Genomic DNA, 16,861 nt, shown 5'->3' on the forward strand with positions numbered 1-16,861 from the left:
TGCCAACTTGATGCATCCTCTTACTCTTTTAATAAAATTGAGAATGGAAATGGGGAATGTGTCAAAGAGACAACAACCCTACCAAATAAAAAACAACAGCAGAGGGTCACCAACAGGTCTTCAATGTAGCGAGAAATTCCCGCACCCGGAGGCGTCCTTCAGCTGGCCCCTAAACAAATATATACTAGTCCAGTGATAATGAACGCCATACTAATTTCCAAATTGTACACAAGAAACTAAAATTAAAATAATACAAGACTAACAAAGGCCAGAGGCTCCTGACTTGGGACAGGCGCAAAAATGGGGCGGGGTTAAACATGTTTGTGAGATCTCAACCCTCCCCCTATACCTCTAACCAATGTAGAAAAGTAACGCATAACAATACGCACATTAAAATTCAGTTCAAGAGAAGTCCGAGTCTGATGTCAGAAGATGTAACCAAAGAAAATAAACAAAATGACAATAATACATAAATAACAACAGACTACTAGCAGTTAACTGACATGCCAGCTCCAGACTTTAATTAAACTGACTGAAAGATTATGATTTCATCATATGAACATCAGGCACAATCCTTCCCGTTAGGGGTTTAGTATCATACCATCATAACATATATGAGAATAACATAACCCGTGTCATGCCAACAACTGTTTTTGGAATAAATGTGTTTAGTTCCGATGCAAAGACCTTATCAGTGACTCAATATTAACGCCAAAATATGCAATCTTTAATGACTTGACAACAGTATCGTAATTATATCCCTTCTTAATAAGTCTATTCAAAGGTTTTGTAAGTTTCTGGGGTGAATACTGACACACAGTAATGACAGCTTAGTTTGAAAAAAATAAATAATTTGTACCTCACACTCATGATAAAGCGTTAAATATACCAACTAACCAAGATATTAAGTTGAAAAAAGTTATGTGTTGAAAAACAGGATGAACAGTGATCCCTATATATGGTTCTTTAATGTTGGTTGCTGGTTACTAAAATAAATAAATTCAAAAAGGTATTATACTCTTTACAACTTAATTTTATTAACTTTATTAAAAACACTAACTGGGCTTAATACAGACAAACTGGGCATTAATACAGGGCCATAACAGAAAAAACAGGGCCATTACAGAAAAACAGGGCCATTACAGAAAAAAACCAGGGCCATTACAGAAAAACAGGGTCATTACAGAAAACATGTTATTTTTAATAAACAGTCATTGTTGGCAATAATGTACTTAGTTGGTTAATAAAAAACTATAATGCATAAAATGAGAGCTATTCTATACAACATTATGAGATACTAATAGTATTTAAATGCATAAATGTTTAAAAAAAAAATTTTGCAAATGTCGGACGAATTTGCGCCGATCCTGTTAACAACTCGAGTTGTTTCCTAATTTCAATATGATAATAAACGAGCCTTTGGCATCATTACAGTTAAAATCAAGCAATATCTAATTTTTACAAGTTTTTAAACATTTATCTTTTACTTCAAACAGAGAAAAGTCGAAAATATGTCAAAATACCTTTTGCATGTTTTCCACTGCAATACATATGTAAAAATAATGCTTTTTGTGCAGTTAATAATCTTTAACAAGATTTAAGCCTTAATGAACATCGAGTTCATTGTCGAATTTATATATTAATTATGAACTAAGTGTTACTAATAACCCATATAAATAATATAACTTAACGATTACTTATTTGTTCCATGGAAGTATTATATTGATTGACAGGAACTACAACGAATAATTAGCATTTATTTATAACCCGGGTAGCCCTGTAGAAAAGACATGGAAACTGTCTACATAGTACGCTGTCGTTAATTTCTTTTGTGTCTATCTGCGATGCCGCGGTCATAAATTGACCAGAGAGACGTGGTTTTAATCGAGACAGCTTTACAATATTACCTATCGGAAAACACCTTTACGTATTTTAATCGCGTCGGTAGACCTTTATTCGTGAACAACTTATTTAAACAAATCGACTGATGCATAAAAAATGAAAATCGGCCCGGAATTAATTATTCTACAACGATTTGAAATAGTGAGGGACATTATTTTGTTAGTTTGTGGGTGAAGTTTATATCGCGATTAAGGTGTGTTCCGGTTACCGCCGGTTAACAATAAAAATATTTGATAAATATTAAAACTGTGAATTTTACAGTAATATAAAGGGTTAAGTTACTGGATAATCCTGGAAAGTAGAAATTTCCAGTTTACAATACGAAAATTAATCGAGCAAGTACCAATCAACAAAATACAGCAGAAGAAAGCAGAGATCTAACTAGGTTATATAGATATTTATATAATACAATTCTATCCCCTAAAATATGTTATCACTATCCGACCAAATGAAACCGTCCAAATGATACTGGTAAATATTATTGAAAAGTCGCACAAGAACTGTCACTATACAAATCCTTGAGTCGCAGTACTAAAAAAAATATTCAACACATCGGGGTTCAGCTGAACATTCGTATAAACCAACCAATGATCTTACCCTGGATTTAGAGCGAATCTTAATACATTGTAATTTCTACATTTATTTAAAATCTCTTTGATCTTTTGATTTTATCAGAACGATCATTTACAATCGTCTTAAATATACAGGAAATGTGTGCCACTCAATGTTATTATATAATCACAACTTGCGATATATTGCGTATAGTGCAATTTCTACCCAAAAAAATGTATCAATAAAGATGGGGCATTTATTCAATAAATTTGGTACAAATTTCCATCGTCAATGTGTTTTTCTATAGAATTTATGATGACTTGCATTAATCCATCAATCACTCAATCGGCACAGTTAGGTAACGGAATCTGCCGAGGTTTGCCGATTGCTGTTTCCTAAGAATTTATTACAACTTTCGATTTCTTCGTTTATTTCCGTAATCCCGAAAGCAACCAAGAATGACAATATTGTAGGGCACCTAACGCTGGTATGTAAATAACGTGCCATGTTTCAAGCTAATTAACATGTCATTAAATTGGGCGCGGCATCGCAGATGAAACGTTTGAAGTCGGGTCGTAGTAGTTCCTGTCAATATAATACTTCCATGTTTGTTCTTAAGAAACAAAGTTTAACAAGTAAAGTATACATAAGACTAAATGAAGTGTGTTTGAACAATTATGTATATTTAATGTGATATTTTGCATTGTCTTATCATTGATTTTTGTATTATTCAGTCTCTTTTTAGAGAGATTTCATAATTATTATTGGTATATTTAATTGTAAAACTAATTAGAAACCCGCTTATGAAAAACTTTTATTGAATTGATTAACTGTCAACCTCTCATTGGTTTTAATAAAGTGAAAGGTTTATTGTGAACTTTTAATTTGGATTCTGCATTCTGAAGGACATTTTAGCGAAAAACAAAAATATATGTGGATGTTTTAACGCAGACATTATAGCTTCTGATTAGGCCATTTTTTTTTAAATTAGCGAAAATTAACATTTAGTCTTAGATGGTGTTTTTAAAACTTGTTAGTGGCTTTAAACTAGCCGTCAGTAACTGCGAGTAATTTAAGATCAGTATTGAGTACCCTTTTTTGTTGGGATATACAAGTACCCGTCCACGTCCAATCTGTGTATTTGTTAGATTATTTATATTTGTATCCGTCTGATGAGTTAAGTCTATTTCAACTTATTTTTATATACTTATTAGTTGGTTCTTTTGTTGTACTGTTACACCACTGTCCAATGTTAATGGGAGGGTTATGATCCCGCTAACAATGTTTAACCCCGCCACATTTTGTATGTATGTGAATATCCCAAGTCAGGATTCTATAATTCAGTAGTTGTCGTTTGTTGATGTGTTACATATTTGTTTTTCGTCCGCTTTGTGTACATAAGTTAGGCCGTTAGTTTTCGATATATTATGTTCGATAAAATTTAATTCCCTACAACTATCACAGAAAACCGTATTCATGCTTGCTGAATGTTTAAGTTGTTTGTATTTCCTATTTTGTTGAAAATGGATAAAAAAACTGTTGATGAAACTAACAGGAAAAAATGTATAATATATGTGATAGTTTCATATTTGAGACAAACATCAATTTACAAACAACAACGTATATTAGATTTAGAAGTATTGACGAATCTTCATCTCCCACAATACAAGATAATTCAAAAGAGAACGAACACTTTTACTAACAGTAAAGCATCAAACTCCCCGGCAGTTCCAACTCTGATCCTCGTACTACTCACACTAATGATGGAGTAAACGGATATAGTTCTGGAACGGATACGATCACTGTGCGGAGTTTGGTATCGCAAGAGCTCATTACATACGTTCACTCGGGAGTTCCAGGGTAAACAAAACTCGCATAAGGAAAGAAGTTTTTCGGTGAATTGTCCCTTTTTTTTTAAAAAGTTATTGGAAATAGAAAATGTAGCAACTGTGCTGAGATTGGATATTTTAGAAATAAAAAGTAAAATAAAAAATAATACTGAGCTGACTTATACATGTTATAAGTTAATTTTGCTTTGGAACTATTTATACACATGGTTTCCCCATAAAATATCAAAATTATTAGATAAATTAGATAAATGATTGTACATTTGAGTATTCCAATTATCAGGGAAACAAAGACCATTTAAATTACTTAATTTTCTTAAGCAAACATCTTATGAACTGGTGACTATTTGTCTACTCAATTATGTATTCGTAATTTCAACAAATAAATATTTGTCTATATATTTGAGAATTACATGATTCTTTTTATAATTGTATAATGGTTGTAAAAGAGTTCACCGAAGCACATTGTGTATGAAGCGCTGAACTTCTAATATAGAATCGTGTATCCAAGACTAAATATCAACCAGGGGCCGTGTCAATGACAGTATCCTAGGACATGTCCTAAGATAGGTCTTAGGACATTATTTAGGATGGTATTAGGACTTGTCTGAGACATGTCGTAGGATGTCAAACAAAGCTGTCTTAGGACAGTCCTAACTACGATGGTCTTAGGACCATCCTAACACATTTATTTAATTGAAAATATATGTAGAGATTTGAATGACATAGACTGAATTGTATTTTAGAACATATATGTAAAGAGAGGGAGGATGACTCTTATATAGAAAACAATTAACGCAAAATAAAAGTTAAAGTTTTTTACGGAAAACTAATAAATACGTTATTAAATATGATAAAAGATATAAATGAATGTAATACGAAAACAAAAGTAAATGGTCACAAAACTTTGTGATATTCGTGCTGCAATTTTAGTACATAAACTAGTTTTGTCCTTAGGTCCACTCGATTTCATTACATGTATCGAATCAGGATTAGGTAAAAAAGAAGTAAACTTTTTCCCATATTTGAAAATATGTTGCTTATGATGATAGTATTGTTTAGGCTTCAAAAAAGGCATCACGAAATAATGTAATATAATACAATTAAACCTTTAACAAACATTAAACAATTTTTTTTATTAATTTTATCTAATGATAGTTTAATAGTGTATTAGTATTTTTAGTATTGCGTTTATCCCATATTTGTTGTTTTTATTACGTTTTAGGACGATGTAACCTTTAGGACTAACCTAAGACACCTAATTGTATATCCTAACTTTAGGACCAAATTTAGGACATATATTATTTTAGGAGACTTTCGTTAACCCGACTTAGGACTAAGACGTGTCCTAAGACCATCCTAAGACATGTCTTAGTCCTAGGACAGCTTCGTTGACACGCGGCCCCCGGGGTGGTGTTCACGAAGCTTTCTTTTGATTTGGACGTTTTATTAGACCATTTAATGACACGTTGAAGGATGGTCGAGTTTAATGTGTAACGATGTAAGTAGTCCGTCTAAAACCTGACGAGGAACAACAATACATTTCACGTGTTGGAGCCATCGGCTCGTTTCTCTTGACAACGAGTAAACCGTCTTTAGCAATACACGCATTGTTCAGATAGCGTTTTATGTCCTTTACATAAGTACGTTTTTTTGACGGTCGGGTCCCTTGGCGCAAGTGAGCATGTGTACGCCGTAAGTCCGAGCATTCTGTTTGGATTGATATCCAGGCGTTCCTGCTTGTAAACGGAAGTTTTTGAATCCCTTCAAGAATGTCTTTTGTTGAGATATGTCTAACAACTGAATTTTCAGTAAATTGCACAAATGTACAGATTTGACAGGCTGAATCCTCACAGTCTGGTACATTGCGACTTGCAAAATCGGACGGAAGTATAGCAGCTCCTGCTACATGTTTTACTGTTACTTGATATCTACAGGCTGTTGAAAGAAATGTCGAAACACGTGGGCTTGCTGAATGCCTGAACACAGGGTTTACTATCGGTCAATATGCACGTGTTATGTTTTGATTGTATGATATAAGGACTTAAGTGCTTAATAGCTGAGGCAATAGACAGACAATGTAAAGGGTAGCGCCTAAGCCATGTTTTTTCACAGAACCATCGGTAACGATCCATAGTTGATCATTTGGTTGAGGTAAAAATATTGAACGATTTGTTGAAAGAGCTTTCTGTGCCTGTGAGAATATATCAGTAAGTTCGTCTGACCATTTTATAGTTTCTTTAGATTCTCGACCGGCTACCATATCATCAAGTTTGCCTAGTAATGAAGCGCAATCTGGTATTACTCGTGCGAGTACTTTATACGCTCCAATAAAAGACCGTAAACCACATACTTTGTCTGGTTGTGGACAAACTGATAATGTAGAAATACGATGCGGGTTGGCTTTGATAGTTCCTAATTGCCAAATCCATCCAAGAATAGTTGTAGTTTTGGGTGCGATAATCGTTTTAGTAGCAGACAAATTTAGACTGTTCTTTTGCAGAGCCTGTAGAACCCTTGTCCAGTTTTGTAGTAATTCGAGTTGGGTATTTCCACCGCAATAAAGATCATCAGCTATTTTAGCTACAACACCTTTTTCTACCAGATCACCTAAAACACGACACATTAGCTCCTCAAGTGCTGTTTCTGAGCCTGGCATGCCCATTGCAGAGCGCAAATACACACGCACACCTTTAAAGGGGGTTACTACACCGCAGTATTTCATTGAATCACTCGAAAGTGGAATTTGGTAGAACGATTTAGTAAGGTCTGTTGCTCTTATGTATTTCCACTGTGCTATTTGACGTAAGGTTGAATCAACATCTGGCATGAGTGACGGTTGGGGTTTGCTATATCGGCCTACGTCTGCAAATGCGGTAACTAAACGGAAACTGCCATTTGGTTTCTTAACTAAAAATGACGGGTTAACATATTCTACAGATACGCCAATATCTTCTGGGCGTTTGAAAACACCAATTGCTTCAAGTTCATCAAATTTTTGTTGAAGTTCTACTAGTTGATTACGGGAATATTGCGGCACACGGCCTTTGCGTTGCGGTGGTTGGACTGGTCCCATGTTCACTCTTGCTTGAAATGGACCGGCGGCACCATTGTATCCCTTGAAATATGGGTCGAAAACATCATCAAAGTTTTTGACCGTATCCCTGAATTTTACTTTTAACTCTTGAGATAACAAATTATCTGGGTCAATTTTTACTGATTCTGAATGATTTGTCAATCTTGGGTGATTTATTTTATCAATGTTCTCAGTTGATTCGACGGCATCACTTATACACTCTGGAACATATGTTGATCGTATTTGACAAAAGTGTTCGTTGCGTCTTAAACTATGGGGTTCCTGTGTCAAATTTGGAATACGAATTCTGCCGGCAACGCTTGTAATAAAATTTGGCGGGGGCCACACGTTTGAATCCTTTCCAGCATGCATTGATGAAACATGCGACTCTAATCTTGGTTCAATGGCGAATGTATCATCAGTTGAGCAAATATCAGATGGTAATTGCATTTCAAGAAAATCACCAGGCCAAATAGTTGTAAATTGAGCCGGAGCACGTAAAACGTGTGCCCGACGGACTGTATGATGTTCGGACGTGTTTTGAACGGAGCCATAAGTATAAACGGTATTGTTACCCAGTATTACTTGACGTTTAGCGGGACGGATAGAAATGTCATTTTTTTCCATAAAAGGAATACCAGCCAAGATGTCTACATCCAAAGTTTCGACGACTAAACCCTCAAAATGTAGTTCACGTCCATCACGTGTGAAATTAGTGTGCACTTCCCCAATGACTTTGAGGGGTGAAGATCCATCGGCCTGATGTGCAGATTGTGAGCTAGACTTTATTTCAATACCCATTCGTTTAGCTGCGGAAGCACGTAACATATTGCCGGTCGCACCTCTATCAATAGTTAAACGCGTGTTATAATGTGTATGGAACACGTCAAGATACGGAGACTGGCGGACTTGGACTCGGTTTACTGAATGCATAGGTTTAGAAATATTGTCGACTTCTACGTCTGACAATTCGTCATCTGAATTATCTAATATTCCGGCAATTTGTCGGGCTTTAACCATGTATTTTCGGTCGCTGTTCGGTAAGAAAGAGCACTTGCTGAAGAAGTGGCGGTCGGGTTGCCTGTTGCTTTACACAACGGACAACTTTTAATAGAGCGTGGATAAGATAATTTGAGTTTTTCTTCATGAACAAACTTGGATTTTGCAGGAAAGTTAGAAGTAGCTGCTCGCATAACTTTTGCATCCTCAGAATTACGGAGTTCCTCAAGTAATGAGTCAAGAGCTTGCGAAACTTCCGGTTTTATTGACGACAATGTTCGCGATCTCAATTCTGTTCCATATCTTTGTTTGACCAGTTTCGGTAGGTCTGTATGTATTAGTCTTAACCATGTTAGAACGACAAAGTTTTCAAGTGACGGTGTCATTTCTTCATCTTCCTCGATTGCGCCCCCGTGATGCGTTATTTGGGTATCGCGATGGAGCAGGTTGTCTTCAACAAAAGCCATTATTCGTTGATAAAGGTCTTCTGGACGTTCGTTCGGTTCAAAATGTATTGCTGCAAAGTCTATAAAATGAGCACCCGTTGATTGGAATCCATAATGTAAACGGATGGTTTGCCATATATTTTCAATAGAAGTAGAATTTTTTACTATTGTGTTTCTAGATATAACTGGGCAATAATTGGCTATTTGACCAAGCATTAATTCTAACATGCTGACTTTTTGTTCACGTGTACTCCTATTTGCCTCGGCTACATCTTCACCATCATTCAAAAAGCCACGGTTGGGACCAAACCTAGTTTTCTTTTGCCATTGTACGTTGTCTCCTAAAAATGGTGCAAAATGTGGGTCTAATGATAACGTGTATATTATGTTTTGTCTCCAGTTTTCAAATGAGTTTACAGTTTCAATTTTAGTAAGACACCACTGTTTAGGTGCTCTGTGAGTATTAGCCATTGTGTTAAATGCTTTTGCTTATTTATAATGCAGTTTAAGTTTCACGGTAAATATTTATTTACGGATGACCTAGACAGGTTTTAGTCAGTCCCGATGTTCGTCCCTCAACAATATGATGAATAATAAACCTTTCTTGTAGGCGTAAATTCGAATCACGCTGCCACCACGCCAGTTAAGATGAAACTACACCAGGGCATTAAGTCATTACTTAACTGCAATTGAATGTTACTTGTTTAATACAGCTTTAGACTAACACATGTATACAATGATGTTTAGTTTACAATGGAGAGCGAAGAGAGAGAACGAGCTAAAACATAGTTAACAGTTCCGGACAATAGAGCCTATTATGGCGCGGAATAATGATCAATCATTACATCGTCAGTTTTTACAACAATATCACCAACAACGGAAAATCACGTGACATCATCTTTAGAAGTTACAATGTCAGATTACTAGTTCAGTGATAATGAACGCCATACTAATTTCCAAATTGTACACAAGAAACTAAAACAGGTCTTCAATGTAGCGAGAAATTCCCGCACCCGGATGCGTCCTTCAGCTGGCCCCTAAACAAATATATACTAGTCCAGTGATAAGGAACGCCATACTAATTTCCAAATTGTACACAAGAAACTAAAATTAAAATAATACAAGACTAACAAAGGCCAGAGGCTCCTGACTTGGGACAGGCGCAAAAATGCGGCGGGGTTAAACATGTTCGTGAGATCTCAACCCTCCCCCTATACCTCTAACCAATGTAGAAAAGTAAACGCATAACAATACGCACATTAAAATTCAGTTCAAGAGAAGTTCGAGTCTGATGTCAGAAGATGTAACCAAAGAAAATAAACAAAATGACAATAATACATAAATAACAACAGACTACTAGCAGTTAACTGACATGCCAGCTCCAGACTTCAATTAAACTGACTGAAAGATTATGATTTCATCATATGAAAATCAGGCACAATCCTTCCCGTTAGGGGTTTAGTATCATACCATCATAACATATATGAGAAGAACATAACCCGTGTCATGCCAACAACTGTTTTTAGAATAAATGTGTTTAGTTCCGATGCAAAGACCTTATCAGTGACTCAATATTAACGCCAAAATAATGCAACCTTTAATGACTTGACAACAGTATCGTAATTATATCCCTTCTTAATAAGTCTATTCAAAGGTTTTGTAAGTTTCTGAGGTGAATACTGACACCTTTGTGCTTTATAAAGAATATTTCCATAAAAAATTGGATGTGAAATACCTGAACGTATTAGAAGTCTGCATGTTGAGCTATATTTACGAATGATGTCTTTATACCGATAATAAAATCTAGTAAATGTTTTGACTAGTTTGTGATATCGAAAACTCTGGTGTAATAATTTTTCAGTAATACATAAATTTCTCTCGTTAAAATCTAAAACATTGTTACATACACGAGCGAATCGTACAAGTTGAGATATATAAACACTGTACGATGGTGACAACGGAACGTCACCATCTAAAAACGGATAATTAACGATAGGAAATGAAAAATCATCCCTTTTATCATAAATTTTAGTATTCAGCTTTCCATTAGTGATATAGATATCAAGATCGAGAAAAGGGCAGTGGTCATTGTTAGTATTAGCTTTATTTAAAGTAAGTTCAACAGGATAAATTTCATTAATATACATACTGAAGTCGTCATTATTGAGAGCCAAAATATCATCCAAATATCTAAAAGTATTATTAAATTTGTTTATCAGATGTTGTTTTGATGGGTCTTTGCTTATTTTTGTCATAAATTGTAACTTATAACAATACAAAAACAGGTCCGCAATAAGTGGTGCACAGTTAGTCCCCATTGGAATTCCGATAATCTGACGATATACGGAATCCCCAAAGCGAACAAAAATGTTATCTAGTAAAAATTCAAGGGCATATATAGTATCAAAGCATGTCCAATTAACATAGTTTTTTTGTTTATTGCTACTAAAAAATGACCTAAAAGAGTTTGAACATATATATTCACATTCTAATTTTTGAATGCCCATTTAATTAGGTGTGTGAATTTTTTCTTAAGAGAGTAGTCGGTTTGTGCCCTTTGAACTTGAGGACGCTTAACTATGGCAACAGAATATGCATGCTGAAAAATCCTTTCTGTGATTGGACAAAATGCTGTCGTGGTGGGTTATTTGGTTGTGTTTGAAAAAACGTCTCGTTAATTATATCGTGATGGAAAGCAAGTGAAAAACTATAAATATTTGAACTAGATCTTACAAAGATTTATATTTTTATTAAAATAATTGTTTCTCCAATAGCTCTTTGCATCCGTGACAGCTGTTTATTCGGGACAATTATATAATTTTTAATGTAAACTTTGTTGTACGAACGTACGTGACTTTTAGAACGCACCTACACATGTGAGATTTCCGCGGGGTTTTGGTTAATGTAAACAGAAAGATACGAGGACCGAGAATACTGAACACAAACAGAGAAAACGTTATTTAAATGGTATCTTTGTGCTTCTAAAGGTTATCGAAATGATAGTTTTAAACATATACTCAAATTTAAATACGTCGGATATATTTTTTAAAGATAGTTCTTGTTTCAAATAATTGCGTTATAAAGTTATTTACCTGTGTCAAAGACCGCCAAAGAACTTTTTGTTTTATCAAAAAATATCGTTTAAATTTATTGCTTACACCCTTTCATTTATGTTAAATAGACTCCATGTATTTTTAAACTATGAGATAAAAATGTGTGTATTTCATTTAATATTTACAGTTCAAATAGAATTATGTTTAACCGTTTTCAGTGTCAAAGCTTCTGAATAAATATTTACATAATTCAACTGTTACAGACACCTTGCACGTTAATAACACTTGAATTAGTAAAAATTGAAATAAGTCATACAATTTATAATCCTAACAGAAGTCTTAAGAAATACTTTAAAAATGATTGTTATTTTTGTTTCATTGACAGTTTACAAAAGCGTGTGTTAAGCTACGAAACTATAAGGTACATAATTATGTAATACACTAAATACATCATTACGGTTTTCGAGTCTAGAAAACAAGAATATTATAAAAAAAAAAGAAAAAAAAGGACGCAACATTAAATATGGCTGAGAAGAAACATAAACAACTTACACATTGCATGAATATTTTGAAATTTTCGAAAATCATTAGTAAATTTTGAGTTTCCAAACAACATAAATAGTGATTTTTCATTTGTTCTGTGAAAGAATATTTCTCGGAGTTAGGTAGAAAATATAATGTACTCGGCGCGCTTAGTTTAACCCCGATCGAAAAATAAAGTATCTCAAAACAAGAATGTGTTGTTCCAAGGAAAGGCATGACGAAAAATGTTAAGTTTGTTAAAGTTTCAAAATATCGACAAACACGAAGCAGTTCAACAATAGGCTTGCACGTTACATCTAAAAATGTTCAAATATGAAGTCATTTTGTTTGATAGTTTCTGAAAAACGGTATGACAGCACGATTTGTTGGATGAACCGGACAAGGAGATTGCATTAAGACCAGAAGTGTAGGTACTTCTTCAGCTTATTACATGTATTATCAACAATTGATGTCAATCAAAATGTAGCTTGACAAACGAAGAGTCTGACTATCAAGTAGTCGTTGAAACATAAACCTTATCTTTCGGTACAAAACCTGACGTAATCTAAAATCTATGAGTTCTATTGTCATCATGTACGGTCTTAAACAGGAACAGGTACAATTAAAGCGCTTCCAACTATCATACAAAAAAAGCTAAACAGTGAAATATAATGATTAACAATAACTTAGATAAAAGAATAGGTGGTATGAGTGCCCATTAGACAACTCTCGATCCCAGTCACATTTTACAAAAGTAAACCCCCATAGCTCAAATAGCTCAAAGCACGACCCACACCATGGAGCACCGGTCTACTCCAAACAACAAGCCATAAAACATGTTGCATTGAACGACCAGCTCAAAACAACTAAAAACAGGGAAACCAACGGTCAATCTATACAAATAACGAGAAACGAAAAAATATCAACAAACAACACCAACAAATGACAACAACCGAACTCTAGGCCTCCGACCCAGGACATGCGTAAACACACAGCGAACGTCAAAAACAAGTGGAAAATACCATAAAGAAAATCAAATTTCATAAGTCAAAAAGAAACGAGCAAATATCATGGCAAAAAAAAAACGGTAAACGACGAAAAGACAAACATCAGTCTACAAAACAGTAAGACTGCAGTTTAAAAACGAACGAATTTGTTCTGACCTGTTTATTCAGTTCGCCTGAAAAAATCACTTGAAACTTCGCAAAACAAATGATAACAAAAATACACGGAACACAAGATCTGGAAAAATTCACAGAAATTTTTTTTCTTCATATCCGAGTTGCTAAAGACATCTTTTTCTTTGTAATGTGCTTGCATAATGCCGTATAGTGCACCATGTCATAATTTTAAATTGTAATGCCTAAGTTAGTATTAACAGCATGTAAAATACAACGACGAGGTTGGAAAATAATATGGTCATAACCTTTCGGAATTTTGGGTCTTAAATGCTCTTCAATTTCGTACTTTATTTATCCTTTTAAAATTTTGATTAGAGCGTCACTGGTGAGTATTTTGTAAACAAGACGCGTACACAATATTAAGCTTGGCATCTATATTTTTTTTATTGAAAAGTACAGAGCATGACGGTATGTAGTGATCTATAATATGAACATTTATTAGCATTCAGCTTTCACTGTTCCAACGTATATGGTATTTACACAACACAAGTTATTGTACAAAAGTGTGCACTAATCTATAACGAAGTAGAAGTACATGACACAATCATGTAATTTTCTAGAAAGAGAGGGGCGAAATATACTAAAACGATTTTCAATCTCGTATGCCGAAAATAAACAGACAACGCTACGGCTAAAATAGAAAAAAGACAAACACGTGCAACAATAGTACATAAAACACAACATAGAAAACATAAGAGTGAGCAACACTAAGCAGTGGCGGATCCAGATATTTTCATAAGAGGGGGCCCACTGACTGACCTAAAGGGAGGGGTGGGGCTCCAGTCACGCATCAGTGATTCCCTATATAAGCAACCAAATTTTTTCCCAAAAAGGCCCTTCCCCCCCCCCCCCCAAAAAAAAAAAAATCCGCCTCTGCTAAGCCCACAAACAACTGGGTGATCTCAGGTGCTCCGCATGAATGAAGCTTACAATAATTGACTTTTCTTGAATACACATCACCAGGAAATTAACAAAAGTCGCTCTCACATGATCTGTTTTGGAAATATCGTCGATTCGAAAACAACAAATTATGAACTACAAATTCGGGAGGTTATCCCCCTTTACACAAATTTCAAAGTGCATTTTATAGAATGACAAAAATCTCAATATTAATGAAATCGTCCAGAGACAAAAGTTATTGACACAATTTAAAACAAATTTTACAGCTAAAATTATACATTTGCAGTCTCTGTTAAAACATCACTAGTCAAGCATGCAAATATATACATACTACTACACATATGGTTTAGTCTCAGCATTGACTTTTATGATGGTCTTTCTTATGTTTGAAAATATTACAACATTTGCCAATCAATCTATGAAAATCTAGAAACACCAGCATTCCAAATGTTGTCGACAAAATTACAATACCGAAATATCCAATACTAGCCGAGGATGGTCGAGAGTCTTTAGCGGATGTAAGTTTTCTAGTGTGAGATGACATTTTTCGTTTATCTACTTTAATATTGTTCACTATTTCCTGAATACTCTCCTCCAATGATAATATGGTTGTTACATTCTGACAAGTGCATGTACAATAAGGAGAAATGCCTGAAAATAGACGATATCATTAAAAAAAACTAAACATTTCCTGGACTTTGAATTTATCTATGGTATCTGATCTGATATTACGTACAACATATAGTTTAGATTTTTGTTATTGATTTTCTGTGTTTTAAACGCCACTTTTAAGCACCGCTTTTGGGCTATATCATGGCGGCTAATTTTTATTGGTGGAGGAAGCTAGAGTGCCCGGAGAAAACCAACAACCTTCGATAGGAAAACTGACAATCCTATTCAATTAAGGTTGGAGTCTAGTGCATCTGCACGAGCAGGGATCGAACTCACAACCCCAGTGTTTACTGGATAGTGATTACAGTAGTAACTACTTGGATCACTCGGCCACCCAGGCCCTTCATATAGTTTTGAAACTTTTTTTATATATAAAATAGGACCTTTATTTTTTATGCAATACACCAATTTCGAGTTTATTTTTCAAGAATGAGTTAGATCGGTTGACCCTAGGTCAATCGTCGTATACAACGTCATCGAAGAATAGGTTCTTACTTTTACGTTAAAACAAACGCATTGTCGAAATCCGGATATGGTGTACAATTTTTGCACCTCATGTTTGCAGTATACCATCTTCTCCGCAAGTTTATTGTTTTCTATTTGGTATTAAATTTTAAAATAATTAAGATCCATGTTAATACATCTCGTGATCAATTTATTTGGCAATCGTCAATGGCAGTCAGCATGGTTTAAAAACATCAGTTGTTCGACTTGTTAGTATAAAAATGCGTTTTCTCAAAATATACTTTTCACTTTTTTGTTCTTTCGGAAAATGTTGTTTCTGCTGTATTTAGACCCCTCTACCAAGAAATTTGTTTTACATGCACACGTATAAAAATTGCAGTTTTTATCCAACGCAATCATAGGTTTGAACGTTGTTTTCAATTAAGACTTGTTTATATCATGTATATAGTGACATGTTTATACCTGGTAACAAGTCACTGTTTCCTGTCGGTCATTTGTAGCTGTACTGACTCAGAAGTTACAAATTTAACCTAGCCCGCTCCATTTTTAACATACAGCATATTCTTTCTCTTTAACTTGATTGTGTTTCTCTTTACCGAAAACATTTTAATTATATAATCGTTAAATTAAAAAAAAAATGGATTTAAATGAATGAATCTGAAATCCTAATTGGTACCTCCTCCAGGGCTTGCTGGATTGCCAATGCTTGTTACAACTTCTATTGTTGTCTGTGTTGGTTTCTCTCCTGTAGACGTCTCATCTTTCATTGTTGTTGTTCCCTTTTCTGTTGTCATCGCATTTTCTTTTGTTGTTTCTGTTGTTAGGTCTTCAGTTGTCTTATCATCTCCCATAGCTGTTGCATGGTCTTCTGTTGTCATCTCATTTTTGAGGGTAGTCTCTGTTGTTCTGTATTCTGCTGTCGTATCATCTTTTTTTGTTGTTGCTCGGTCTTCTGTTGTCATCTCACCTACTTCTGTCGTTGTGTGTACACCAGTGGTTTGGTCTTCTGTCGTTGTGTGTTCTTCAGTGGTGTGGTCTTCTGTCGTTGTTTGCACTTCAGTGGTGGGGTCTTCTGTGGTTGGAAAACACGCTGGACACTGACTACGTACGTGTACTGTAAAATTATTTGTGAGTTTTTATTTAAAAATACAGTATATCAGTTAACAAGTTAATTTGACGTGTCATTCAATTTTCGTGAACAACAATCGAGATTCAATTCGCCTTTTCAGTATCTGAAGGACTATAG

At 34.8% G+C, this 16,861-nt stretch overlaps 1 protein-coding gene across 1 annotated transcript in view; it reads right to left on the reverse strand.

Annotated features, from left to right (window-relative positions):
* Positions 1-16,493, reverse strand: part of LOC143043754 (uncharacterized) — a 29,553-nt gene extending 13,060 nt beyond the window's left edge. Inside the window, exons 1-2 of the mRNA XM_076215935.1 lie at positions 16,292-16,493; positions 14,945-15,129 (exon numbers count right to left, since the gene is read on the reverse strand). Coding sequence (XP_076072050.1) covers positions 14,945-15,129; positions 16,292-16,493 — 387 coding nt within the window. The remainder of the gene's footprint in view (positions 1-14,944; positions 15,130-16,291) is intronic.
* Between the last annotated feature and the right edge of the window lie 368 nt (positions 16,494-16,861).

Source organism: Mytilus galloprovincialis, chromosome 8, assembly GCF_965363235.1.
Source record: "Mytilus galloprovincialis chromosome 8, xbMytGall1.hap1.1, whole genome shotgun sequence".
Classification (NCBI taxonomy): Eukaryota; Metazoa; Mollusca; class Bivalvia; order Mytilida; family Mytilidae; genus Mytilus; species Mytilus galloprovincialis.